Here is a 27,967-nt window from a genome sequence, read left to right as displayed (position 1 = left end):
GCTCATGCTCTGTCTCTCAAGACATTCAAAGAAAAATTAAGATGTGGGGACAGGGTGCCTGTCTGGGTGGCTCAGTTGTATCCAACTTCAGCTTAGGCCATGATCTCACAGTTGGTGAGTTCAAGGTGGGCATTGGGCTATGTGCTAGCAATGCGAAGCCTGTTTGGGATTCTCTCCTCTCTCTGCCCCTTTCCTGCATACACTAGCTCGCCCTCCCTCTCAAAAATAAACAAAATTTAAAAAGAGGAACAATGTTTCATTAGAAAGAAAAAGGTACCATTGAAGAAGTGAATTGGTTCAAGCAGATAAGTACTTTTATGTATCATTCCAAGCTAAAGTTTCATAGGCCAAATGGTGATTAAGGTGTATTCTTAAATATAATTTCTAGGGACACCTGCCTGGCTCAGCCCGTAGAGCATGCAACTCGATCCCATGTTGGGTGTAGAGATTACTTAAAAACAAATCTTTAAGGGGTGCCTGGGTGGCTCAGTTGGTTAAGCGTCCGACTTCAGCTCAGGTTATGATCTCATAGTTTGTGGGTTCAAGATGCATGTTGGGCATGTGCTGACAGCTTGCTCTGGATTCAGTGTCTCCCTATCTCTGACCTTCCCCGGCTCGCGCTTTGTCTCAACGTTTTTTAAAAATTTTTAATTTCTTTAAAAAAAACAACTTTAGGATACATATAATTACCATTGGACCCATTCCTAGTTCTCTCGCTCTAGCCATTCAGCAATTTCTGTAGTCTCATCCTCAGTCCCAGTCCTTGGAATGTCTCAAGACTAATGGACTCTTCTCACTGTATTCTTCCTTATACAACATCATCCTTCACCGCAGTTACATTTATTGTCTTTGAAAATGTGGGCCCGCCAAATGTTAACCTCTAATTTGAACTTCTTTCTTGGAGAGTTACCAAGATTGACCTGCTCTTCCACTGGGGCTCAAATTTTATCTTCACTATATCAATGTGTAACCAAAATGCTTGAAAAATTTCCTTCACCAGTCCAGTTGCTTCTCTATGGCCTGTGAGGATAAAATTGCCTCAAGGTACTGCACAATTTCCCTCATTGCTATCAAACCTGGTCTGTTTCCATTGCTATCTCAAATGATCATTTATTCAACCAGTTTCTTAAGTCAATCCTGAGAAATATTCACGGCCCCTTTTCTCTCATTCCCTGTATCCAATCTTTCAATTACTTGTGTTGCTTTAATTTTATCTTCTAAATATTTACTTCTGGGGCACCTGGGTAGCTCCGTTGGTTAAGCGTCTGACTTGATTTTTCAACTAAAGTCATGAACTCGGGATTTGTGAGTTCAAGCCCCACATCTGGCTCTGTGCTGACAATGTGAGGCCCACCTGCCCCACTGACTCACTCACTCACTCTCAAAATAACATTTTCTACTTTTAACCATAAACTCTCCACCACTATTGCCACTAGTCTACTTCAAATTAACCTTTATTGGTTTGACTACAAAAATCTATCTACTAGACTCGGTATTTCACTTTTGCCGGATCGTCAATCCTTTTTCTACCACATAGTCAAGACCATCTTATCAAAATGGAAATTTGCAGGGCGCCTGGGTGGCTCAGTAAGGCATCCAGCTTTGGCTCAGGTCATGATCTTAGGCTTTGTTTCAGCTCAGCATCTCTCTTCTTTTTGCATGGAGCCCTCTTTGGTTCCTTGGTTCTTTGGTCTGTCTGTCTGTCTCTCTCTCCCCCCTTCTATGTTCACTATCAAAAATAAACATTAAGAATTTTAATGAAAAATTGCAGGTTACAAACTTTAAAATGTTGAAATGACTTCCCAATTTTGGGAGTAGAAAGAGGATCCCTAACTTGGTCTGTGAGTACTGGCCTAATTAACGCACTAGTCTCATCTTGCTCCATTCTTTTCATTTCACATGTGATTTCTTCCAAATAGGATGATCTTAAATCCATCTGCTGTAATCTCATCATCAGTTCTGCCCTTCTAATGCAATGGTTTCATTTCAAACCTAAATTGCTCAGGTCACTGATTCCCAGATTCTGTCAAAGTAAATCGTTACATATCTATAACTTCCTGTGTTTTTATTTCACATATTTTTTTTAAAAATGATGAATCCTCATCAACATCCACCTCATTTCAAGAGTGGGTCCACTTAGGATTTTGTTTGTTTTGCTCGCCTGTAGAGGCTCTACAGAGCAAGAACTCTATTTTACTCACTCTTCAGCCTCAAGTTCTAGACCTGTGCCAAGCATGTTGAATGTTGGTAAATGTTATTGAATGAGTGAGAAACCACCGAAAGCCGCAACAGACTAATCTAAACCAGTCTAACGATTAGCTCGTTTTTCATGAAAAAGTGCAACAAATCCAATTGAAGCAGTTTGTCCAAGATCACAAAGGTAGCCAAAACTAGATCCTTCTCTTGTTGCAATTTAGCACGCACACCAGAAACTGTGATGACATGCGTTGTGCTCTGATTTTTCAGCCTTAGATGCATCACAGGGACAATTATATTGTCTTAACACATTCTTACCTAGTCGGCACATTTAAAAAGGACCAATCCCCTTACGTAATACAATGAGTTAATAGTCGCTTAGAAACATGTCCCAGCATGCCATGCTCCCGAGCAACCTCGGAAGTGACTCTCAGACGCCACTGCACTCTGGGATTGTAGTCTCTCGGGAACGACCCGCCCCTTGTGCAGCTTCGCCGCTTGTGTTTGGAGAAAACGCTACCGAGTAGCTTAGCGCGGCCGCGAGTCCCAGTGAGCGGTGCCGCCCTACAACCTTCGTCCTCGGCCGGCGGCCGGTTCCGCCTCTTCTCGAATCTTTCCCACAGCCCAAGATGGCGGCGGAGGTGGATTTTGGCGATCTAGAGCTGTTTGAGGCGTTTGACCACCCAGAGGAATCGATTCCGAAGCCCGTTCACACCCGCTTCAAGGATGACGACGGCGACAAGGAGGACGAGAATGGGGTCGGCGACTCCGAGCTGCGGGAGCGGCTTCGGCAGTGCGAGGAGACCATCGAGCAGCTCCGCGCCGAGAATATCCTTCCCGCTCGCTGGGCCCGGTCACCGGCGAGTGGCGGCCGGCGTGCCCTGGAGGCGCGGGCGGAAATTCCAGGGGGGGCAGAATTCCGAATAATCTCTCGCCCCGCCGGCGGGGAGGCGAGGGTTCGCTTGCGTAAGCAGCCGCGGGGGCCCCGGCGCCAACCTCTTCTCTTCTGGGTTCGGTGTCCTGGACTAGGTTCGCTCCTCCCGTCCCCCGAGCGGGAGCTGGTTTTTAGCGCTTTTTTCAGACTGCTGGATTGTAGACAGGTCACCACTTCTCTCTTCCTCTCTAAAGCCATTATCCGATTTTATGGTTTGCAGCCAAGCTTAAGTTCCTGTAGGCATGCTGTAGTTGGATGTCAGCAGATAACCGGATACTCAGCCCGTAGCGTCGATCTGTTGTTTTTGGAGCGGGGCAGAAGCCAGTGGTCCTAGGCTGCAGAGTTGGGGGTGTAAGGATTTGAGGCATGCACGGAGACATAGTTAATTGCCTGATTAAGATTGAGGATTCGTTTCAAAGCTCTACGACTTTTCCGTGGTGAAGGTGCGTTGCAAAGGTTTGGGAAAAAGGCGCCAAGTAAGTTTCCGTTTGGCTTAGTTACAGAATTACAGCTTTTCTGTCAAGGTTTGTTAGGATGTTTGTTTATATTCTTAGAGGTGGTGCTGTTTGTGTTTTTTTTTAAACTATATGCAGATGATTTCAGTTCAGATGGTTTTCCGTTTAAAATGAAACCCTGAAAGCGGTTAGTACGTCATTTTTAAAGGTTTTTCAAGTCAGATTTGTTTCCATGATGCCCTTTCCCTTTACATTTTAATATGTAAAACTTCGAAATAGAGAAGTTGAAAGGGCTGTGCTGTGGACATCCGTAGTTTCCATCCTAGATTCTGTCTTCGTTGACAGTTTTACTGTACTTATTTTCTTGTTTATCATGCTGCTCTTAAGTGAATTGCTGTTTAACTTTTGGTGGGGTACGTTGTTTGAATAACATTTTTGGTTTGGTCTGTTAGTCGCTTTTGAACTATATGACCTTGTCTTAGGATATCCATGTTGGAAGAGATGAAAAAACTATTTTAATGTTCAGGTTTAAATGCCTATCCCAGTAGCTGAACAGGAGCTTGGTTAAGTGTCACTGTTGAGATATTTGCAGGTCAGATTTTATGTTATTTATGATGCTGTTTGATGAGGCTTATATTCCTTAACAAGTAATAACATCAAGAACTTAAAAGAAAATTGAACATTCTGACCCGACCGAGGTATGAGATACTGCATTTACACTATTGTCTTTTATTTTTTATTCCGTTATTAATATTTAGCTATAATTTCTTGTGAAAAGAGTACTTAGAATTTTTGTATTTTTATTTGTTCAGCATACTCTGAAGAAATCGGTAATGTTCCTTTATTTTTATTTATTTATTAAGTTTATTCATTTTTGAGAGAGAGAGAGAGAGAGAGATGGAGCGTGAGGCTGGGTGGGGGTAGAGAAAGAGGGAGACACAGAATCTGAAGCAGGCTCCAGGCTCTGAGCTGTCACCGGAGCCCAAGGGAAGGCTCGAACCCGCCCACTGCAAGATCAAGACCTGAGCCGAAGTCGGGTGCTTAACCGACTGAGCCACCCAGGCGCCCCAGGGATCCTTTATTTTTAATTTCTGGGGATAAAATTTGAAATCTCACAACTGCATTAAATTTTTAATTTATTTGTTATTTGGGCGGGAGGTTAACTCGATTTGTTGTGGTGATCATTTCACAACATATGCAAATATTGAGTCATTACATTGTATACCTGAAAAACTTCGCAAGTAATCGGGCAGAGAGAGAGAGAAGTGGGACTTTTGTTTTACCTGCAGTGGGGCTCCAGCTCCCCCAAGGTGAGACTCGAACTCATGAACTGTGAATTTATCCCCGGAGCCTAAGTCAGATGCTTAATGACTGAGCCACCCAGGCACCCACCTGAATTACTTTTAAGCTGATTTAATGGGTAAAAATATTTGTGAAACACATCCGGAAAATTTGGACTTACTGTTCAGAACAAGCAAGTTTGCCTACCTGGCTGTTTTTATTTCACAAAGATTTCTGGAAATTCAGATTTAAGATTACAATATTACTCTAGCTGAAGATTTATTTATGCAGTTAAAGTATGTTCATAAATAGAAATGATGCACGATTTCATTTTGGAAAGAAACAAGTGTGCTTTTGAAGAAAGTACAGTGAGTAGATTTGCTTTCAGACATCAGATTTAACATAGAAGATTAAATGCTGGTGTCTCTTATAAAAATTTAGCAGGTCCGTAAATCTAAAATATTTGCCTAAGTACAGATTTAACATGGGGAATGATGGTGTCAAGCCCTCACAATCTGGGGTGCCTTTTGCAGTAGTACATGCACGTTTTGGTCTCTGGTACTCACTGAAGTAACTGGCTACGTTGGTGACTCAAGGTTTAAAATTTCAGAATTTAGATGTATTTTGGAAACCTGCTGGTGCCCTATCTTCCTTCCACTATGTGAGCACATTTTGTTTATCTAAACTCTCTCTTTTGCTTAGATATTAAATGTATTGAATATCACTGGGATTCTTCGAAAATCCTAATTTAAAAAAATTGTTTTAGGTTTATTTATTTTGAGAGAGAGAGCACAAGTAGGGAAGGGGCAGAGAAAGGAAACAGAGAATTCCAAGCTTGCTCCACACTGTCAGTACAGAGCCTGATGCAGGGCTCAAACTCCCACACTGTGAGATCCTGACAGTTGAGATCAAGAGTTGGGTGTTTAACCGACTGAGCCACTTAGGTACCCTGAAAATCATAATTTTTTAGATATTTTTTAATGTTTATTAAAAGAAAATGTAACATTTATTCATTTCTGAGAATAAGAGAGACAACAGGAGTTGGGGAAGGGGCAGAGAGAGAGAAACACAGAATCTGAAGCCGGCTCCAGGCTCCAAGCTGTTAGCACAGAGCCCCACGAGGGGCTCAAAATCACAGACCACAAGATCATGACCGGAGCTGAAGTTGGATGCTTAACCGACTGAGCCTGCAGGTGCCCCTAATATTTATTTATTTATTTTTAGTTTTTTAATGTTTTTTTTTAATGTCTTTATTTTTGAGAGAGACATCATGAGCAGGGGAGGGTCAGAGAGAGAGGGAGACACACAGGCTGTGAGCTGGCTGTCAGCACAGAACCCGACGGGGGAGGGGGGGCGGCTGGAACCCATGAACCATCAGATCATGACCTGAGCCAAAGTCGATGCTTAACCGACTGAGCCACCCAGGCGCCCCTGTTTGTTTATTTTTGAAAGAGGGTGTGCATGAGCGAGGGAGAGGCAGAGAAAGAAAGGGACAGAGAATCTGAAGCAGACTTCCGGCGGGCTGCAGAAAGCCCAATGTGGGGCTTGAACTCACGAACTGTGAGATCATAACTTGAACTGAAGTCAGACACAAACAACTAAGCCACTCAGGTGCCCCAAGTTTTTTAATATTCAAGATAGGTAAGCACACTTTCTAGTAGAGTTGATAATTTAAACAAATAATTCATTTACAAAAGGGTAATTTATAATCACCTGAGTTTAAATGATTATAGCATCGTAGGCTTTGCCAATACATGAGTCAAGCATTAGTATCCTAAAAAAGGAATAAATTTAAAAATTTCTTTTAGGGGCGCCTGGGTGGCTCAGTCGGTTAAGCATCCAACTTCAGCTCAGATCATGATCTCATGGTTCACGGGTTCGAGCTCCGCATCCGGCTCTGCACTGACAGCTAGCTCAGAGCCTAGAGCCTGTCTTTGGATTCTGTGTCTCTCTTTCTCTCTCACCCTCCCCTGTTCATGCTGTCTCTCTCTCTCTCTCTCTCTCTCTCTCTCTCTCTCTCTCTCTCTCAAAAATAAATAAAACATTAAAAATTTTTTTTAAAGTAAATAAAAATTTCTTTTAGAATTTGTGCTTTTCCTGTTGTCAGACAGAGAAAGCATGCTACAGAAAACTTAGAAACAAAAAAAAACACCCCTAAAATTACTTAATAAATTTTGTGCCCCTCTCTTGGTTTAATCCTTATTTTTGGAACTGTCGTGATCAGTTTTCTTTTTGTCCAGTAAACATTATTTTTTGCTTTATGTTAATGAAAAATTTCAGATGTATGGAAAACGAACAGTGCAATTAACACTCATGTTTTCCTCACTTAGATTCAACATTTACACATTGTACTCTAAATATTTCAACATATAACTTTTTAGAAACAGACTTTTTCATGCATAATCACAGCACAACTCACAGTAACTGCTGTGATTTTCTTAATAACCTTCCCAGCTCGGTCCATACTCAGATTTCCCAGCTGCGTGTCTTTCTAGTGACTGTGCGATCTCCACTCCAGTCAAGGAGTCGTGCAGTTGTGTGTGGTTTTTAAAAACATCACGTTTTTAAAAAGAGAAGTTTGTGCAAATTCAAACAAACTTCTGAACTTCTTCATATTTTACTTTTGTTTCTTGATCTGAGCAATTCCAAATATAGACGGATTTATTTCACGCTGCTGTGCAGGTGGAGGAATGGGAGGCAGGTGGGAAGAGGCGGTGTCTGAGACTCCGCTGGGCCAGGTTACCGCTGGGATATGGGGCATGGTGCCTCGTGCGGGTTTTAGAGCCAGGGCCACATTCGTATTCTCTCTCTCTCTCTCTCTCTCTGTCTCTCTCTGTCTCTCTCTGTCTCTTTCTCTCTTTCTGTAGTTGAAAATCAAATCCAGGAACAATATACTTTTTACATCTCTGCTTTAGACTCTGGGATTCGGAATCATGCAATGTGCTCTGCCCTCCAAGTGGCTGAAGTGTTTCCTTTTCTTATATTATTTCTACACTAAATTCGCTCTGATTCTCCTAGAAATATATTCTTGTCACCTGCTGGTTTATTCAGACCCTCCCTTTCCTTAGATTGTAAAGAAATTATCCAGTAGATAAATGTTTTTGCTTGAAAACTGAAAGATTAAATGTAGTTTTAAATTTTTTGTGAAATGTTTAAAAAACTTCTTTTTAAGATCTCTTTGTTGCGAGAGCAGAAGCAGGGGCGGGGCGGAGAGAAAACCTCAAGCAGGCTCCACACTCAGCGCAGAGCCCTACGCGGGGCTCAGTCCCACACCCGGGGATCATGGCCTGAGTTGAAATCGAGAATGGGATGGTCATGGTCAACCAACTGAGCCATCCAGACCCCCGCCTTTTTTATTTTTAAATATGTAAGGGATACGTTTATGTAAAACGATGATTAAAGTAGGTAAAATTTGGTGCAAACTTAGATTTTTCTTGAAAAAACAAGAGTTCTCAGTGGTTCTTGATCTTATATGTAAAATATTCTGTGATCTTTGGAACTTAAGAATTACGAAAGATATGTGTTTATATATACACGTACAAGTTTTACTTTAATATCTTCTAAGACTGTTTTAATTTCTGTTTTAGTGGCATATTGGTGAACGATACTAAGTTAGATGGACCTTTATTACAGATTCTATTTATGAACAATGTTATTTCAAAGTAAGTAATTTTCCCTTTTCTACATATAATGTTAATGTCTTTATGAAACAACATCTTTTATAATTATGCTGTATTTATGTTTACTTATTCCATTTCCATTTTTATTCTTTTACTTAAAATATAGGGAATCGTGGTTTTTTTTTGTTTTAGCAAGAGAGAGGACACAAGTGAGGGGCAGAGAGGAAGAGCCCCACTCAGGCTCTGCACAGTCAGCATGGAGTCTGAAGCGGGGCTCGAGCTCACCCCGTGCGGATTTGCACTCACCAACTGGGCCACCCAGGCACTCATAGGGAATCATGATTAAGAGCAAGGACATTAGAGGCTATAAACCTGAATTTGAATCTGGGCCCTAACTTTCTTTTTTTAATTTTTTTTAATGTTTTATTTATTTTTGATACAGAGAGAGACAGAGCATGAGAGGGAGAGGGGCAGAGAGTGAAGGAGACACAGAACCGGAAGCAGGTTCCAGGCTTTGAGCTAGCTGTCAGCACAGAGCCTGATGGGGCTCGAACCCACGAACGTGAGATCTGACCTGAGCCGAAGTCGGGGGCTTAGCTGACTAAGCCACCCAGGCGCCCCTGGGCCCTAACTTTCTGCATACATAAATCTGGGCAGGTCATAACCCTGTCTGTATATCATTTTCCTTGTTGGAAAACAGATACTAATAGGTCCCGCTTTTTTTTCTTTTGCATTTTTGGGAGAGAGAGACAGTTCAAGTGGGGGAGAAGCAGAGAGAGAGAGAGAGAGAGAGAGAGAGAGAGAGACCGACCTAGAGTCCAAAGCAGCTCCAAGCTCTGAGCTGTTAGCACAGAGCCCAATGTGGGGCTTGAACTCATGAACCACAAGATCATGACCTGAGCCGAAGTTGGACACTTAACTGACTGAGCCACCCGGGCACCCCTAATAGTTCCCAGTTCTTAGGTAGCTAAGTGAGTACCTGTAAGAGCCCAATAGCCGCTAATAAAAATAAGGACCAGTGCCACAGCAGTAAGTAATGTTTGTCGTTTCTCCCCCAGAATCAGGTGACTGGGTTTACCCTGTTGGCTGTCTTCAAAGCTTACCTGCATAATTTTGTGTTTGTGAAAGAGAGAGAGAGAGAGAGAGAGAGAGAGAGAGAGAGAGAGAGAATTAGACCTTTGCAAGCCTTCCAGCATGCTTGGGTCTAGGGTGACTCAGTGCATTCCTGCAATGTTTGCTAGAATGTTCTGCAATGTCTTGAGGCTTTGCCCTGGCCCTTCCTTGGAGCATGGTCATAGACATTTCAGACCGTCTCTTGTCCTTCTCCTGAGTCACTGAATCATGTCGTTCTCTTACTTGCCAGGCAAGGTAAAGAAGGTAACAGCGTGGTAGAGTGTTAGCTCTGTGGCAGGCCATCGCCTACTTGATCTCTGCCCCGGTGGAACGTGCCGCTCTGAGGGGTGGGGACGCTGAATGGCAAGTGTGGCTGTGGCAAGGTGCTGGGTACACCTGGGCGCTAGCGCCGTCGTCACCATTGGATTTGAATCAGCATCCACTCTAGCCCATGGCAGTCTCATTTCTGCGCCGTATAGCTGCCATTTTGCCTGCAGAGATCTTCCGAATGTCAGAGCTAACGAACCTGAGAGATCAAGTGCAGTGAAGGGCAGGCTGGCCGCCCGCTGCGGCCTCGGCTGGGTTCCGCGGGCACCTCCTGACCCGAGCGCTGGCAGATGTTTGATGAATGCGGTTCTTGACCTGGAGAGCTGGCGAAAGTAGACCTCAGTAGTTCTACTTCATTTCGTGTTTCTGTTGCATTTTGGTGTTTCTCCCAGTTTAACGTTTATATAGTATTTCCTTATGTGTCATAGGGAGTCTCTGGAGGAAGACAGGAACATTTGGTTGTCTTTGCATTGCAGAGAAGGTGGGCGGGCACAGACCAGGAAGGAAGCTTTTCGTCATGTAACCCCTTTACCTCTTTTGGGGTTTGAACCATGCTTATATAGATTATGTATTCAAAATTTAAATATTTAAAATTTATAAATACAATCCAGTTTCTTCTCAGCACAGATGTTTGCCACTGTTACATGCCAAACTCTGCCTTAGGTTACCATAATCATTATGTTAGCTCAGCAACAATGTATCTTTTATCTGAGGAATAGGTTCCTGAGTGTTACAGAGCCAGTGACTTGATAAACCTCTGAAAATCAAGTTAATAGCCTTTACCCCTGCCGTCTTCTAATAATGCGTGAGACTTCAGTCCATCTGGTGTTTGACTCTGGGTTCTGACTGTTGTGTCCTCTTATGCAGGCAATACCATCAAGAAATAGAGGAATTTGTGTCAAATTTAGTAAAAAGATTTGAGGAACAGCAGAAAAATGATGTGGAAAAGACTTCCTTTAATCTTCTGCCACAGGTATTTCGAATTTAAGAGATTTTAAGATGAACAGGTTACACTTTTCTCTGCCATCTGTTAGGCCACTGGGATCCTCTTGTATCAAAATGAAATGAAAATGATTAGGTGCCACCGCTGTGTCCTACTCCTGAAACTAATAGGCCATCGTATGTCACCTGCACCGAAAAGAAGGAAACACAGGATTGTTCAAATTGGTCACCCCCCATGCTTCAGCTGGGCTTCCTTCACTGGTCCGACCAGTGCAGCCACAGGGCGTTCCTTTGTATTGTGGCTCCTTTTCTCGGGGGAGTCCTATTCAGACCTGGACACACTCGCTCAAAATTAGTTTTTTACCGCCCATTTCCTCACTTGGACACATGATTTGGGGCAGAAAATTAATTTCAAGGCAGAAAAACAATCTGTATTTCTGGAGATTACAAAAGATGAATTATTTTTCTCTAAAACCAACAGGTTTATATGCTATCCTATTTTCAAACCCTCTGCTTGTTGGAAAAAAAACTGATAGCATACCCAAAGAATCAGAAATTCTACTATGTGAATATTAGAGCATGAATTTATATTTTAAAAAATCAGAATTATGATTTCTGGGCTTTTTTTTAATTAAAAATTAACGTAAGTAGAGTCTGTCAAATAAGAATTGTTAGCTGACATATTGGGGAACAGTGTTCTGAGTAATTAAATTTTTATCACCTTAAGTTTTCATATCTCTTATACAGCTTTTAAAGATTCAAAAACAAAATACTTTTAACAATAAAAGTCGTACCTAATATTACTTGATTTTTGATTCAAGGAGCACTTCAGAATTTTGTAGTGTGGGGTCTATGAGAGTTCTATCATCAGTATTGACCACTTATGTAAAATCATAAATGTTTTCATCTTTTTGGTTATCTGATCTTTAGATAGTCTACTTTGTCAGTTTCAACATTGAGAGTTTAAATATTTGTTCAGTTTAATATATGAATTAATACTCAGTAACATGAAAGTTAAAGTATACACTAATCCTTCAGAAGGCTCTGTCTTTTGTATCTTTTATAATTTTTAAATTCTCCCACTTGTGAAATTTATTTCATAAACATCCCTAGCTTCCAAACTTACCTTGATTGTGACAGTGATGAATTCAGAACTTTATGTACCTTAGTGGTATGTATTAGAAAACAAAGGGGTGTGTTTAAATTTCTAATATTTGAAATTTGAAGTAGTTAAAAATTGGTTACCTTCTATAATTGTGTTTTCCTTTGCGTCAGCCATCCAGTGTTATGCTAGAAGAGGACCATAAAGTGGAGGAATCCTGTGCCATTAAAAACAGCAAGGAGGCTTTTAGTGTAAGTTTGGACATTGTAGTTTTGAATCCTGCAGATACATGTTTCCTGTCCTGTGTCATTTGGGTGGCATTGAAATGATAAGGTTGTGTAGCCACGTGTCCTCAAGTGATCACCATCCTTTCATGAAATTGGTTACAAACAACAGTTTAGGCTTCAGCCTCTAAGTAGTTTGGTTTGCTTTCTAGTAACTACTGCATACACAATAGAGAAATGTTGGAGGACTTTATTTTTGTCCTGACGAACCTTTTGCCTGTGGGCATTTTCATGAACGCAGATGATGATCTAGAGCGCGTGCGTGTTGCACGTACAGATGGGGAAGGATAAGTAATTGGACAGATGGCAGATAGGAGGTTAAAAATGTTGACAGACTCAAGTGGCGGGCGAAAGCTAGACTTGTAACAGAGGTGAGCCTACCCTCAGGCCTGTTGGTTCCTCTGCAGAATTCAGCTGTATCCGTGCAGTGTAGTGGTGTGATTTTGCAGCTTCGGTTTTTTTTTTTAAGAATATGATGTAATCCTGGATTCTGTTCAGGGCAGACTAGTTTTCATGTGTGGGGAGACGTGCTCCGTTGACCTGCCACAGCCGTAAGGACGTGGGCTGCTGGACGGTGAGGAGCCCACGCGTTGCTGCAGAGATTGACGGGATAGTGTGTCTCTGCAGCTGTGACCGAGGCGTCACGTTAGGTCACTCCGTGTGGTGCCAGGTGGGAGAACAGGGCCAGTGGTTGCGTGGACCACAGGCGGGCAAACTGCTGTCAGAGATGTGAAAGTGAAGTGGTAGGCCTCATTTTAAAAAGCAGATTCCACATTACCAGAAGAGGTCAAAGACCGGGATGCCATCAAGGCGCTTTAAAGAAAGAATTTGAACTACATAACTTTCCATGTCCCTTCTAACTCTAGGTTCTGGGCCACAGAGTGGCACCTGCCTGGAAAGTGGGACTGTTGTGTATTATTAATTTTGTCCTTTAATAAATACCAATAAATACCAAATCCTCCCTCGTCAGGAACCCTTCTGGGTTCCAGAGACAGCAACGAAAATAAAAGGGCAAAGTCTCTTCTCTCATTGAACTAACCCTAGTGGAGGAAGGCAGTGCTCTGAGGAAAATAAATGAGGGTGAGGAGTTAGAGGGGAACCAGGGGGCATTTGGTTTGTATATAAGTGGATAGTGACCACCTCTCTGAGCCGAGACCTGAATAAATTGAGGGCGTGAGTCATCGTGCAGTGAGGGGCATTCCAGACTCCAGGCGGCAGGAGCAGTGCGGAAAGTCCTGGGGCCGAAGCAGACACTGACGTGTTGTTCGCCGCTTGCCAAGTACTGTTACGCTCATTACAGATATTGCTCATGAAGGTGCTGTTGGGATCCTCATTTTACAGATGAGGGAACCGATGTGGAGAGCTAAGTGACTTGCTGTGGGTCCCTTAGCTAGTAAGTGACAAAGCCAGGGCTTGAATCCAGGCCTTCTGTTTCTGGAGCAGAAGATGGAAACCTTATTGCCTCATAAGTGACAGTGAGGACTTTGGGTGTTACTCTGAGTGAGATGAGAAGTCACTGGAGGATTTTAAGTAGAACTGTGACATGGTACAACTTGAATTTTAAAAGAGCTGGCTTCTCCACGGAGAACAGTGCATAACTGCTTACGTGTGGGAGCTGGAAACGGATTGGGAAGTGACTGTGTTGATCTCAGGTGAGAGGAGGCCGCAGGTCAGTCTAGAGGACCAGGCCGGCCGTGAGGACCGGGCCGGACCTGAGCGGTGTTTGGAAGCTGGATCGACCTGGAAAGTAGAACCGATCGAATGTGTTGACGAGTTGGTTGTGTAGAACACAGAAGCGAGAGGATCGTCAGAATGACGCGGGTTTTCAGTCTGAGCAGCGGGAGGGAGGTCCTTGCCTTTCCTGTGATGGGAATACTGGCCAGAGGCGCAGCTGTGGAGGGAAATGGGAGTCTGGCTCAGTTTTAAGTAGGTGAGTCGCGTGTCCTGGAGACCTGGCAGTTGGCACTGGAATACAAGGTTGGAGCTGAGGCAGAACTGGGTGTCTGGGGGTGTCCCGTGTGCTCGCACTGCAGCCACGGGACTGGGCCGAGTCCCACAGGACGCAGAGAGAAGAGAAGGATTGGTCAGCAGGGCGGGAAGAACACTGAGAGACCGGTGTCCTGGAAGCCAGAAGTGACTGACCTGTGTCAGTCGTGGCTGCCAGGTAGAGGTGAAGACTGAGCCGTCCCCTCGGTCTGGCTGCCTGGGGGTCACTGGGGAACTCAGCACCACGAAGGGGATGGAAGCCTTCCTGGAGGTGTTCATGAGAGAACGGCAGGACCATCTGAGGAGAAGATGGGGGACTGGTTTAGATTAAGAGAAATTAAGCTGACAACACCTAAATGCATCGTGTGAACATTAAATCCTCGCTTAAGAAAAAAAAAAAGCTTAGAAAGCTCTTTTGGGGTCAGTTGGGAAAACGGAGTATAGAATGGATATAGATGATATTAAGAATTTATTTAAACTGTCTTGGGTGTGATGGTGGTATTGTGGCTTGTGGGCGAATGTTCTTGTCCTCGGAAGACCCGTCCTGAAATGTTTAGGGATGAACTGTCACGAGAAGAGTCTGTCACTGGTTAGGTGTGGAAGCCGGAAGCTGGTTAGGAAGTTACCACGTTAATCTCAGGCGAGAGAAAATAATGGCTTAGACTAAGATGATGGTGGTGGCTTACCTTCTCCCACTGGCGCAGTAAAAAGTGTGCGTGTGTGTGTGTGTGTGCGTGCCCGCGTGCACATAAGGTATCAACAGTGGTTGAATCTAGGAGAGTAAGCATGTGGGTCACTGTACCAATTTTCCAACTTTTTTGTATGAATTCTCCCCCCACCAGAATTGGAGGGAAAAGAAAAGAGTGAGTGGGAGGGGAAGGAAATAATAGTAAATACTTTTCTGAATTGTCTTGTTGCCAAGGGAAGCAAAGAGGTGGATAATTGGAGGGAAACCTGAAAGTTTTTATTTTCAAAGTCTGAGGAGCGTGCAGCCGCTGGTCACGATCTCCCGGCGAGGGAAGCTCCGTGACTGGGAGACCCGGGGGCGTTTAAAGATAGAGCTTTTTACTTAATACCTCCAAATCTGGCTCCTTTAACTAGGGAGTTGATTATGACTTTTAATCATTTCCTCCAAAATTAAAGCGTTAAAACAATTAATCATAGTCTTACATTATTTAATGTCTTTTTTTTTTTCCCGCTTAAATAGCAATATTTTTTGACTTGTTTTCTGCAGGTTGTAGGAAGTGTCCTGTATTTTACTAATTTTTGCCTTGATAAATTGGGGCAACCGCTTCTAAATGAAAACCCTCAGCTTACCGAAGGATGGGAAATACCTAAGTATCCTACATAGTGATGAAGATCTTTTATGCATCTTGCCATTAAGTTCACCTTTTAAAAAAATTTACCAAATTTTGCAGACTATGATAACTATTCCTTAATAAAATTCACTAAAGGTACCAGCAAGTCTTCAGCCACATTGTTTCTCTAGAAGGGCAAGAAATACAAGTAAAGGCAAAAAGGTTTGTGTGGGGAGTTGTTTTTGTTTCCTTCTTCTTTTTAAAACTTCTTTAACCAAAGCCTTTTAGTTTGAAAAATTAATATTCTTTATTGCTGGCTTACTATACAGAAGTCACAAATTGAGCTAGAGCTTTAATATATAGACATATTAAATGTTTCAATCAGTCGTCTGTTTATTGGCACGCACTTGGGTGGGTGGAAGGTGTCCTCGTCCTGGTCTTACAGCCATCTGCCCCTTCCCGAGTCACCTACAGGAAACGTAATCTGTCCGCTCTTCTGTTATGAATCCCTGACAAAACCCAGAGGTGACAGGTTGGTCGGGAACAATGGGTTCTTGGTTAGAAGGCTTGGATGGCGGTACTGTGTGTGTCGTCCGCGGAGCGCGGGCGGTGAGAGCACACCTGCCGTGGCAGACACTCGTATTCTGTGATCTGCGTGCTTGCTCGTCTCTCGGATGCACTGTGCTGTCGTAGAGAATTGTACTGATTTGCTTTTATGTCTTCATTTACATTATGCAAATCTCTGTTTTTTTTGACCAAATAGGCCAAAGCCTCACTGTTTCAATTGTGGTTCTGAAGAACATCAAATGAAAGATTGCCCAATGGTAAATTTTTCTCCTATAAAAAAAAAAAATCTTTGAATTAGAGTGTTCTAATGTTTTCAGCACATTTCTGGCATTGTATGAAATGAAGAAACTTGTGTTAACTTTCTTTGGGTCCTTGACTTTCAAAAGCTTTTCAAATTGGCACTTAAAGACCTTAGATTTAAAATATATATATAATAATTTATTGCAGTATTCTGTATTTGAGATGAATGAAATACTAGAGTTAAGTTTTAGAGTTTATTCTCAAAATTTGATTTTAGGTTAAGATAATAGTGAGGTGATAAGAAATTAAAGTGACTGCTTCTCTTCCTGGCTTATTTCCTAGTATTTCCACCATCTTTTATACTTGCTTGTTCCATAGTAAAACTGAAAAAATCTGAGTGCTTGACCTGAAACAGTGCTTGGCTTTACGTAATTCCCGAAGTACCCCTAACGTGCTCGTCCCCGCCTTTCTCACCCCTGCGCTGCAGCCTCGGAACGCCGCGCGGATAAGCGAGGAGCGGCGAGCGTACCTGGACGCCTGCGGCGAGGCGAGCAGCCCCGGCTTCCAGCAGCGCTACCACGCGGAGGAGGTGGAGGAGAGGTTTGGGAGGTTCAAGCCCGGAGTCATCAGGTACCCCTGCCGCTTTAGCGGAGGGCGGCCTTTCGGCTCCCCCAGCATTCGGAATGTTCCGTGTCTCCGGAGGGCGATGGTCGGTGGGCAGCACACAGTTACGGCGCATCCGTTGGCTCAGAAGCTTTCACTGCAGCCTCAGCTGTGTCCCTGCTAAGCCCTGGGTCACCGTGTGGAGCCTGAGACACAGAATTGTTTTAGCACATCGGGGACGGTGGTGGTCTCATCCAAACAAGAATACAGTGTTTCTGTTCTTCCTCTTTTGTTTTTCCGTAGCGAGGAACTGCAGGACGCGCTGGGCGTGACGGACAAGAGCCTTCCGCCTTTTATCTACCGAATGCGCCAGCTGGGGTACCCGCCCGGGTGGCTCAAGGAGGCCGAGCTGGAGGGCTCCGGGCTCGCGCTCTACGATGGCAGAGGTACAGGTGGGAGGCTAGATGCGCCGGCCTGGGTGTTACCGTGTGTGACAGAGAGAGAGGAGAGTTGTAGTAACATCTGGTAGGAATGGCTGGCTTGTTCAGTGTGTGCTGAGTGCACTGAAAAATACCACGATGCTGTTCCTTTTATTTTACAAGGAAGGAACTAGAACCTCATTGAGAATTCTCAGATGGCTGTCTGGACCTGCTCAGTGGCTGTGCAGGCCCAAGAATCCGCTCTCCAGCTGGTCCTCATAAGCTCCTGCTTTGCTCAGAAGTGTTGACAGAAATCTGTTCATCAGCCTAAAATACAGGATGCATAAATCCTCTCGTAATCTAGAACCCTCTCTTAGGTGTCTACTCTAGAGGAATAGTCACACCTGTGCACAAGTAAAATATGTGTTTGTATTTTTGTAGCAATGAGTATGATAATGGAAATTAAAACCAACATTAAGGCCCTAAAGAAGAACGGCTGACTGAACCATGGTAGATCTGGGCTGGGGAGTCCCCACGGTGATTCAGGAGTGGAGGGCATCCGTGTGAGCGGACGTGGCAAAAGCTCTGCAGTACTGAGTTTCTGGCCAACTTACCTGGGATGTCATTCATCTTATGTTAAAAAAAAAAAAAATCCCACATGGATGAAACAGTACTCTATGTTTTTTCTGATGACTGATTGACATAAAAAGTATTTTTTTAATGTTTCTTTATTTTTGAGAGAAAGTCAAAGTGTGAGCGGAGGAGGGGCAGAGAAAGAGGGAGACACAGAATGTGAACCAGGCTCCAGGCTCTGAGCTGCCAGTAAAGAGTTTGATGGGGGCTCAGATCCATGAACTATGAGATCATGACCTGAGCCAAAGTTGGACACTTAACTGACTGAGCCACCCAGATGCCCCCCTAGTTAGATTTTAGATTCAAACTCATTGAAGCCTTTCCTGACCTCCTTAAGTACGTCTGTCTCTCATTGACCTGCCAGTCTTTATCACTGGACCCTGTCTGTTTCTTTCATGCCTGATACATTTATTTCTCTGTTCTATTTCCCTATTTCTATTTCCCCAGCTAGACAGTGAGGTTTGTAATCACTAAAACCATTCCAGTTTTAGTCACTGGCATCCCCTAGCATGTAGTGCGGGGCCTGCTGCTAAATACATACTTCTGTAAGAAGTCTTCACCAATCCAGCAGACTCAACAGTGGTTTCCCCCGAGAAAAAGAGGATTGGCCTTGAGACTGTAGTTTATCTCTAGTGCTCCAAATCTTCTAAAAATGAAAATTTTGGGGGCGCCTAGGTGGCTCAGTCAGTTGAGCGCCCAACTTTGGCGCAGGTTGTGATCTCACAGTTTGTAAGTTTGAGCCCCGTGTCAGGCTGTGTGCTGGCAGCTTAGAGCCCCTCCCTGTTCACGATCTCTCTCTGGCTCTCAAAAATAAATGAATGTTAAAAAAATTTTTTTTAATGAAAATGTTTCTGTGTATTATTTAGATAGTAAAAATATTTTTAAAAGTCCACCAAGCTGCTCCTTTTCAATTAGTGCCAAAGAGGTATTTAGGACAGCCTGTTTAACGTATCTCCAAGTCATGCAGACATTCAAGTTTTCTGTGGGTGCTTGCATTTCCCTTGTTTCTCTCTCTTTTTTAGTTCAGTTAGAGATTCTTTGGATAAAAGTTGTGGATGGTTGAAGTCTTTTACATGTCGTTCAGCTGGCTCAGCCATCCTAAGTCTCTGTTAATCTATAGATACCCTTCCTTGTTTTTAACAAAACCAGATTTTGTCATTTCAGGTTTTCGAGATTTTGCTGATGCATCCCCAAAGTGTGTTATTTTAGAAGTAATAAACGCATTATATACTTAGTCATTTTCAAAATAATACAGTGGTTCTGAAGTATCCTTGTGTCATGTGTAAAGTGATTTTGTAAAGTGGTACATTCCTCTTCGGGTTGTGAAGAAAGTTAACAGAGTTCATACTTAGAAGCCATTTAAAACACTCTGTGGTGCACAGTAAGACTTATGTGAGTGTTTATTAAACAGAGACCTTGGAATTGAGCATCAGGCAAGTCATTGGGTCAGTGCAAACTAGACCTCTCAGCAACCCATAGAAGAACCCAGGTTTCCAAGATTTTCAGTACTTATTGTCAAGTATTCTGTCCACACTGTTTAAAAGTTCTAATCTAAATATTCAGAAAATTGGGATTGGAGCCATTCTCAGAATCCGTATTCTCAGAATACTTCTGTTGCCTTGAGGAGAAGTACTTGCCTGGTACACTGACGGTCCGGGGAAGGATCTGTATTGGCATCTAGTAATGTTAACCTTCTGATGGTCTCTGACAGATGGTGCTGACGGGGAAGCAGAAGCTGGAGAAACACAACAGAATAAAAGTGTCACTTACGATCTCTCGAAATTGGTAAACTACCCAGGTTTTAATATATCTACTCCCAGAGGAATTCCGGATGTAAGTACCCTGCGTTTTTGTTCTTCTGGGATATGACATTATTATAAGGATTGTTCAGAACGTTAGCTTATGTAGCAGTTACGGTGATGTAAAGAAGTCAGTGTGTTACTTGTTCAGCTTTGTGACTTTCTCTGTGTTGACTAGAATCTTAAATGATACCTTGTGTTTATTAAAAAAATTTATTTTCTGATTCATGCACTACAAAAAGGAGCTAAAATGATTAGATTTTATAAATCTAAAACTATTCTAAAATTAAAAGATCATGTTTTTCGGCGCCTGGGTGGCTCAGTCGGTTAAGCGTCCAGTTTTGGCTCAGGGCTTCGGCTCAGGTCATGATCTCACAGTTCATGGGTTTGAGCTCCCCATCAGGCTCTGTGCTGACAGCTCAGAGCCTGGAGCCTGCTTCAGATTCCGTCTCGCTCGCTCTCTCTCTCTCCCCACCCTTGCTCCTACTGTCTCTCAAAAATAAATAAAAAACAGAAAAAAAAATTTAAAAAAAAGAATCAACTTTATAAAAAAAAAAAAGATCATGTTTTAAAAAACATGGGATGGCTCTGAGGCAGTGTAAGTTGTTTGGAATTAGTTGGAAAGTTAAATTTCTGCCTTTAATGAATGTAAGTTGATATGACTCCCTTTCCTATGCTGTAATTCCTTTTCCGCTTTTTTCTCTTCAAAGTAAAATTTCTCATTCTATAGGAGATTGGTTTCTACATTAAATCTTTTCCAACTTTCATCTTCTGTTTCAAGACTCAACAATGACCTGTTGTGATGGTTGTAATTTTTTTTTTAAGTTCGTTATATTGAGAGAGAGAACGCGCGTGCATGTGCGTGCCCAAGCCGGGGAGGGGCAGAGGGAGAAGGAGAGCAAGAATCCCAAGTGGGCTCCGCACCATTAGGGCAGAGCCTGACCGGGGCTCGAGCTCACATGCACCATGAGATCATGACCTGAGCCAAAGTCAAATGCATAACTGACTGAGCCATCCAGGCACCTGGTGTGCTGGTTGCACAAAAAAATGCATTCTAGGGAGGGGCATCTGGATGGCTCAGTTAGTTAAGGGACTGACTTCAGCTTAGGTCATGATCTCGCAGTTTGTGGGTGTGAGCCCTGTGTTGGGCTCTGTGCTGACAGCTAGCGCATAGCCTAGCACCTGCTTTGGGTTCTGTGTCTCCCTCTCTCTCTGACCCTCCCCTGCTCGCACAGTCTCCTCTCTCTCTCTCTCTCAAAAAAAAAAATTTTTTTTTTTAATTTATAAAATGCATTCTAGGTGTTCTCAGGAATTGCTAAGCAAAGAAACTAAAGGTCTGAACTTAGAGTCTAATGAACAGATATGAAGACAAGTGTGTAATTAATAAAGAGCTAAACTGCATGGCACAAGCCATCAGTGCCTTTGGAAATGGTCCCAGTACCAGCCAGCTTCACAGTCCGCTAGGGGGTGCTCCATAGAAATATGCTTTTTTACAATTTCTTTTTCTATCATTATTATTATATTTTTTAAGTTTATTTATTTATTTTGAGACAGAGAGAAAGAATCCCAGCACTGAGCTTGACGTGGGGCTCAAACTCACAAACCGCAAGATCATGACCTGAGCCAAGACCAGGAGTCAGACATTTAGCTGACCTTACCAAAGCGCCCTTTTTAAGTTTGTTTGGTTTTGAGGGGGAGGGGCAGAGAGAGAGGGCATCGATGTAGGGCTCAAACCCATGAACTATGAGGTGGCCTGAGCTCAAGTTGGATGCTCAACCGACAGCCACCCAGGCACACTTTTTTTTTTTTTTTTTTTTACAATTTTAGAGACAGTGGGTGTGAGCTAGGGAAAGAGAGAGAGAGAGAGAGAGAGAGAGAGGGCGAGGGAGTCTTAAGCAGGCTCCACACTCAGCGCAAAGCCCAACACAGGGCTTGATCCTACAACCCTGGTATCATGACCTGACCTGAAATCAGGAGTCAGTCATTCAACCGACTGAGTCACTCAGGCACCCCAGAAATGCACATTCTCGAGTCCCACCCTTAGACTTAACGGACTTGATCCTGGAATCTGGAGGTTTGACAAGAGCCCAAAGTGATTCTTCTTGAGAACTGCTGTTGAGGTGCTCTTAGAGATGAGAGGGAAAGAGTGATGTTGAGCCTAGAAGATGAATGCTGGGGTTGGAAAGGGAAAGAACAAGCTGGAAAGCGGTAGGAGAGGCGAGCCTCGAGGGGCCTGTCAGCCGGGCCAGTGCGGGCAGGGTCGGGGAGAGGGAGGCAGGAGGAGAGTCCGCGCGGCACTGCCTATGGCTTCTGCTTGTGAAATAGAGCCTTGTTGGGCCAAGTGATTTTGTCAGGTAAGCTTTTTGTGCTCAGTTCAGATCATTTTGCAGGCAGGGTTGGTTGGGTGTTTTGGTTCGATGCACCATTATATTCACTAATTCTGCAGAAAAGGAAATATAATTTGCGACCTCCGTTTATTTTACAGAATCTCCAAGTATGCTGTTTTCCAAACTCAGGCTTGGTTTTTCCTTCTCTTTTCATCATTAGGAATGGAGAATGTTTGGGTCCATACCCATGCAGGCCTGTCAGCAGAAGGACGTGTTCGCCAATTTCCTTACTTCTAACTTCCAAGCGGTAAATAGTTTCTCAGGGTGAGGTTGACAAAGATTGAGTGCCTTTTGATTGTGGGATTTTGTCACTCATTGGCGTCTTCTTGCTCTCTGGCTTTGCACCGAGAGCACTCTGTGCTTTCTGATGCGCCCAAAGAAAAAGGGCGGCTACATTCACCCTTTACCTACACTTAGCTCCAGATTGGCTTTCTTCGGGGTGGGAGGGAAGGCTTGGACTCTCCTCCTTCGTCCACCCCATTAACTTGTGCTTGGCGGGGCCCCCCCAGCAGCCAAGGGTGAGGTCTGGCAGCAAGAGGTCTTCGTCCCAGTCCAGCCCGACCAGTCCAAAGAAGCAGAGGAAGGAGAGCAGCTCAGCAGCCTCCCCTGCGGACATGGAGCTCGACTCGGGTGGGTTTCCTCCTGTGGTCTCGATCGCACGGAGAAGGTGGAGGGGATGTGAGCCTCCTGAGTTCCGGGAGGAAGGCCGGGCGGGTTATGCACACTAATGCAATGCTTTGATTTTGCCCTTGGGTTGAGAGCGACACCCCCGCGTACTGATAAAAGGTAAGGTGGGAGCAGCTTGGTGTGAGGGCCGAGCGGGCCGGGATGGAGTTCCTGAGTCAAGCAGTCCCTGTCCCCCAGTCCCCGTGGTCTTAGATCTGGACCAGCCACTCGGATGGGTGACAGAGCCCTGGGACAGGCAGTGGGGAGGGTTCCGCTGGCAGAGCTGAGCCAGGCTTTCCCAGTGACTCCTCCGGCTCTCTCACCCCGACCTGGAGAGTCACCCGCCTTCCTGTCCTCCTGAAACGCACAGCGGGACAAAGGCCTTGCCCTCTGGTTTTCTCTGGCTTTTTGTTCTCTTACCCCCGTGGGCTTAACTGTGGCAGCCGTGGCCAAGCAGGACGGTGACAGTCCTTCCCAGCAAGTCAGTGGTGGGTCAGGATAGCCACGCACTCACCTTTCCAAGTCCTCCACCCCTAGAACCATCCATGCTTCCTTTGGGCTTCCCCTTGGGACTGCTGGGGAGTAGTTTAGATTTTGTCCCTGGAAAGCTCTAGAATGAATCAGAATTTTATGTTAATTTGAAAAACTCTAGAGCTACTCTGAATCCCAGACTGAAAACACTTCTTGTTCTGCTTCCTGTCCCAAACTGTACCCAGCTACTTTGGTCCTTACAGCTGGCAGATGTTTCAAAGTGAGGTGAAATAGCAACATGAAGATAAAATGAATGTTGGGCGCCTGGGTGGCTCAGTCTATTAAGTGTCCGACTTTTGGTTTCGGCTCAGGTCATGATCTCGCGGTTCGCGTACCCGAGCCCCACGTCGGGCTGCGTGCTGACGTCACAGAGGCTGCTCGGGGTGTTCTCTCTCTTTCTCCCCCTCCCTCCCTCTTTCTCTGCCCTTTGCACACTTATGCTCTCTCTTTCTGTCTCAGAATGAATAAGCTTGTAAAAAAAAGGGAAAGAAGATAAAATGAATGTAGCTGCCCTAATAATAAGATGCTATTAATACGGATTGCCCTGTTTGGCGATTTGTAAGGGATTTATCCTTCTTATTTGCAAATTCCCAGGGAGAATTTAAAGGTCCCAGATTACATCCCCTTAAAATCAGAGAGGTGCCTGGGTGGCTCAGTCGGTTAAGCCTCTGACTTCAGCTCAGGTCAGATCTCACGTTCGTGGGTTCGAGCCCCGCGTCGGGCTCTGTGCTGACAGCTAGCTCAGAGCCAGGAGCCTGCTTCAGATTCTGTGTCCCCTTCTTTCTCTGCCCCTCCCCCTCTCATGCTCTATCTCTCACTGTCTCAAAAATAAATAAAACATTAAAAAAATAAATAAAATAAAAAGACTTTAAAAAAATAAATAAATAAAATAAAATCCAAAATCAGAGCCCCCAAACCATGTTCCCAAGTTTTTTACTCTGCTTAGTCTCAGCCATAGGAATTCTTGACGCCAGAATAGAGTTCACACACCAGGCTTTTTGTACCTACAGCCTGACATCAGCATCCATTCTTGGGTTTTTTTGTTTTGTTTTGTTTTTTTTATGTTTTACTTTTGAGAGAGAGAAAGCGTGAGCTGGGGAGGGTCAGATAGAGAGGGAGACATAGAACCTGAAGACAGGCTCCAGGCTCTGAGCTAGCTGTCAGCACAGAGCCTGACGTGGGGCCCAAACTCACAAACTACGAGATCATGACCTGAGCCGAAGTCGGACGCTTAACGTACTGAGTCGCCCAGGCGCCCCGTTTTCAGTTTTTCATTTTGCCCAACACAGGGCTGAATCTCATAAATCACAAGATCATGACCTGAGCTGAAATCCAAGAGTTGGATGCTTAACTGATTGAGTCACCCAGCCTCCCCCTCCCCTTTTTTTAAAATAGAAAATATATTTTTTGAATTTGCCTAAATTTTAAAACCTGTGCTGTTTTGGATACCTCTGCTAGACCCCGAGGGCAGGAAGGTTCGTGAGACACAACTGCTGCCCTTAGTTTCTGCTCTGGGTGGAAACTGCACCAGCTCAGGTGTGTGGGGCTCTAAACACCGTTTTAATATAAACACGGTGGCCCACGGTGACCCCTACAGAGCCCCAGAGCTGGTGACAGGCAATAATAGTGTCAGAGGGGACAAACCACACAGCTGTGCTGGATGAGGTTGTAGAGTCCTGAGCAAGAAGGACTTTGAGCTGCATCTGGAGGGTAAATTCAGAGATTTACCATGGAGATGGGCAGGGTTAGGGCATTTGAGTCCGTGGGAAATGCAGATGGTGAGAGAGACATCACGGCACACAAGTTCAAAAGCAGAGTGACGCCAGGGTTTCAGCCCAGCAGAAGAAATGACGTGGTGCAGGTGCACAAATACGTGGTCACAGAGGGCCTCCTAAGGCCCAGAGGAGATCAGCCTCTGTCCTGGTGGAAAGCACTGACGGTTTCTAACAAGGTGGGAGGTTTAATGGGCCCAGGCGAGAGCTTCACAAAGATAATAGTTTGGAGAATGGATATAAGGAAGAGGAGTCCAAAGCGCAGATTATGCCAGTATTCCTGGAAAAATGTCTTGGCTGCAACAGTCTGCAAGAGAGAGTAGATCCCAAGCAGCCAAGGACTGGGGTGGGGCACAGAGGGAGAGGAGAGGCTGTCCGGTGACTAGCAGGTTCCAGTGTGGAGACTCAAACCAGATACCACTGTGGTCCCATTAGTGAGAGGGGCACGAAGGGCGGAGTCCAGATTTGAGGGAAGGTCGGATCTGTGGCGTCTGGACTAGGCGGGCAGAAATAAGCCAGAGTGCACCCCCCCCTCCATCTCGGTTTCATTTCCTTCGGCAGCCCCGCCGGCCTGCATTTCCAGCCACTGTCCCACCACGCTTTCCCGTGAGCCCCATTCTCCAGTCCCCGCAGCCAGCCTAGGGATGACTCTCCACCCCTGGGCCGGCGCTCCCGTCCTCTTGCTCTGACACGCTGCCCGCGGCAGACAAGTGGAGTTTCCTTAAAGGTCTCGGTGCCAGGAGAGCCTGGCACTCCCTGCGGGGGTTCTTTTCAGGTGCTGATGATTCAGGTATCAGAGCGTCCGGGGCGTCCGCTCTCCAGCCAGTGATCTTTGGGCATGGACTCTGGGCGCACCCGAGTTCAGAAACCAAATGCCGTGACGTCTGAAATATCCCGACTTCTCTCTTGCAGATGCAGAGGTCCCGCACAGCTCTCCAGGCGGCGAAGCTTTTCAGTTTCAGCCACCGCTGCCCCCTGGCACTCCCCCTCCTCTGCCCCAGGGGACTCCGCCACCCATCTTCACCCCTCCGCTCCCGAAGGGCACCCCGCCACTCACTCCCAGCGACTCCCCCCAGACCCGGACAGCGTCCGGGGCCATGGATGAGGACTCACTGACTCTGGAGGAACTTGAGGAGCAGCAGAGGCGGATATGGGCGGCCCTGGAGCAGGCCGAGAGCGGGAACAGCGATTCCGATATTCCTGTAGACACGCCTTTAACCGGGAACTCAGTTGCCTCGTCGCCTTGTCCAAACGAGCTGGACCTCCCTGTCCCGGAGGGGAGAACCTCTGACAAGCAGGTGCCTGATGAGCCGGACGTACCAGACACTTGTACAAAGAAATCGGAAGCTGAAGATTCTCTGAGCCCAGACTCTGAGCCGACATTGCTTTGTCAGAAGGAAAAGGAAGAGTCTACTCAAATAGACTCTAAAGATGATGCTCTTCTTGATGACGGCGGCGCCGTGTCAAACTGTGACATGAGTAACGGAGGCGCACAGAAGCTCCTTCCTGTGGACACCAGGCCCTCAGTGGCCACTAAGACTCACAGTCCTGTGCCGGACATGAGCAAGTTCGCAACTGGAATAACACCGTTCGAATTTGAGAATATGGCAGAATCCACTGGAATGTACCTCAGGATAAGGAACTTGTTAAAGAACTCGCCCCGAAACCAGCAGAAAAACAAAAAGGCTCCTGAGTAAACTGCCTGAGGTGGCACCAGGGGCTGTTCACTTGTCCGTGCTGGTGTTCTGTTCGTTAGCCCCAAACGGAGATGAAATGGTTTTCTCTTCGTTTCTCCCGTGTTTAAAAGTCTATCCAAGGATTAATTGTGGCCTTAAGTCAGGCCTATTTTAAAGAACAGAACGACTGGGCTTGCTGGTTCACTGTATTTTATTCTTACTGCTGAAAGCTTGCGGGGCCAGGATGTAAGTATGAGCCGGTTTAGAGATAGTTTGTTAAGGTTTATACCACTTTTGGGTTGTGAGTGTCTGTCAGGAGTGGGTTTTTATCTGTCTTTTGTACATTGTTTTCCCTTTCTACATTTTGCTAATTATCCTGTATATAAGTTTAATAGGTCACTTTTTAAAAGAAAAAAAATTGTAACCATTTTAAATTCACATTTCAACTCTGACAACCAAATGAGAAAAATCAGGGATGAGCAGCTTTATCCCATTTCGGGTATTTTTGTAAGTGATGTACACACATCAATTTTAATAACACTTTTACTTTTTTTGTAACTTCATTCTTCATATAAGTTTGCTATACAGGTGCGTTCATCTTTGTGTACAGAAGTTTAATAAATTAGCTTTCATATACATAATCTAAGACTTTGAATAAAAAAAAGTGATTCACGGTTAGTGTACCCAACCGTGTAAGTTCGGAAGTAAATTATGTGGTTGCAAAAATTCATGGTAGCAAAGAAAATCTAGGAAAATGCAAGTTTGAGTGTTTTCAGTGTTATTTCAGCCTTAACTTAGAGACAGCAAAATCTTTTAAAGTACTTATTTTGGGGGGAAAAAAAAAAACAGGGCAGCTAGCCTTTGTATAAATATAACTTTCTAAATTTGAACCTTAAGATAATGCGTCAAAAAAAGACATAAATTGCTTTTAATTGTCAAATATATAAGATGGAGATGAACTATGTTTTTTTTTTTGTATTTAAATGGAATGCCATCACGTTGTTACAGTCTCATCCCTGAAAATAAACATGTAGCTGATCTTGAACTTCTAGTCTCAGGTAGTGTGATCTTGCTCCCAGGCCAGCAGAGGGAGCCAACGGCAGTCATTCCGGACCACCCCAAATTTCCTTTTTGAC

General features: G+C 44.5%; 1 protein-coding gene and 1 non-coding gene across 8 annotated transcripts; both read left to right on the top strand.

Moving 5' to 3' along the window:
* Nucleotides 1–2,611: 2,611 nt before the first annotated feature.
* ZCCHC8 (zinc finger CCHC-type containing 8) lies at nucleotides 2,612–27,677 on the top strand. Of its 7 annotated transcripts, none has more exons than XM_029922021.1 (14): nucleotides 2,612–3,024; nucleotides 4,241–4,283; nucleotides 8,454–8,528; nucleotides 10,794–10,899; nucleotides 12,144–12,221; nucleotides 15,475–15,578; nucleotides 15,695–15,760; nucleotides 16,302–16,362; nucleotides 16,833–16,975; nucleotides 17,252–17,400; nucleotides 19,712–19,833; nucleotides 22,347–22,433; nucleotides 22,699–22,816; nucleotides 26,068–27,677. In XM_029922021.1, exons 1-14 carry the CDS (start codon nucleotides 2,826–2,828, stop codon nucleotides 26,850–26,852), a joined length of 2,136 nt encoding a protein of 711 aa, XP_029777881.1. In that variant the 5' UTR covers nucleotides 2,612–2,825; the 3' UTR covers nucleotides 26,853–27,677. The 7 variants fall into 7 exon arrangements, with proteins under 7 accessions (XP_029777881.1, XP_029777883.1, XP_029777880.1 ...); XM_029922023.1 differs by having other exon boundaries at nucleotides 2,614–3,024; nucleotides 17,252–17,394; XM_029922020.1 differs by having other exon boundaries at nucleotides 2,614–3,024; nucleotides 22,696–22,816.
* On the top strand, nucleotides 9,665–9,799 carry LOC115278581. The gene has a single exon (XR_003902985.1). It is a non-coding gene; the product is annotated as a small nucleolar RNA SNORA9 (small nucleolar RNA).
* Nucleotides 27,678–27,967: the final 290 nt, after the last annotated feature.

This window comes from Suricata suricatta, chromosome 14 (genome assembly GCF_006229205.1).
Source record: "Suricata suricatta isolate VVHF042 chromosome 14, meerkat_22Aug2017_6uvM2_HiC, whole genome shotgun sequence".
NCBI classification, from domain to species: domain Eukaryota; kingdom Metazoa; phylum Chordata; class Mammalia; order Carnivora; family Herpestidae; genus Suricata; species Suricata suricatta.
This window is presented reverse-complemented; position numbering and strand designations above follow the sequence as displayed.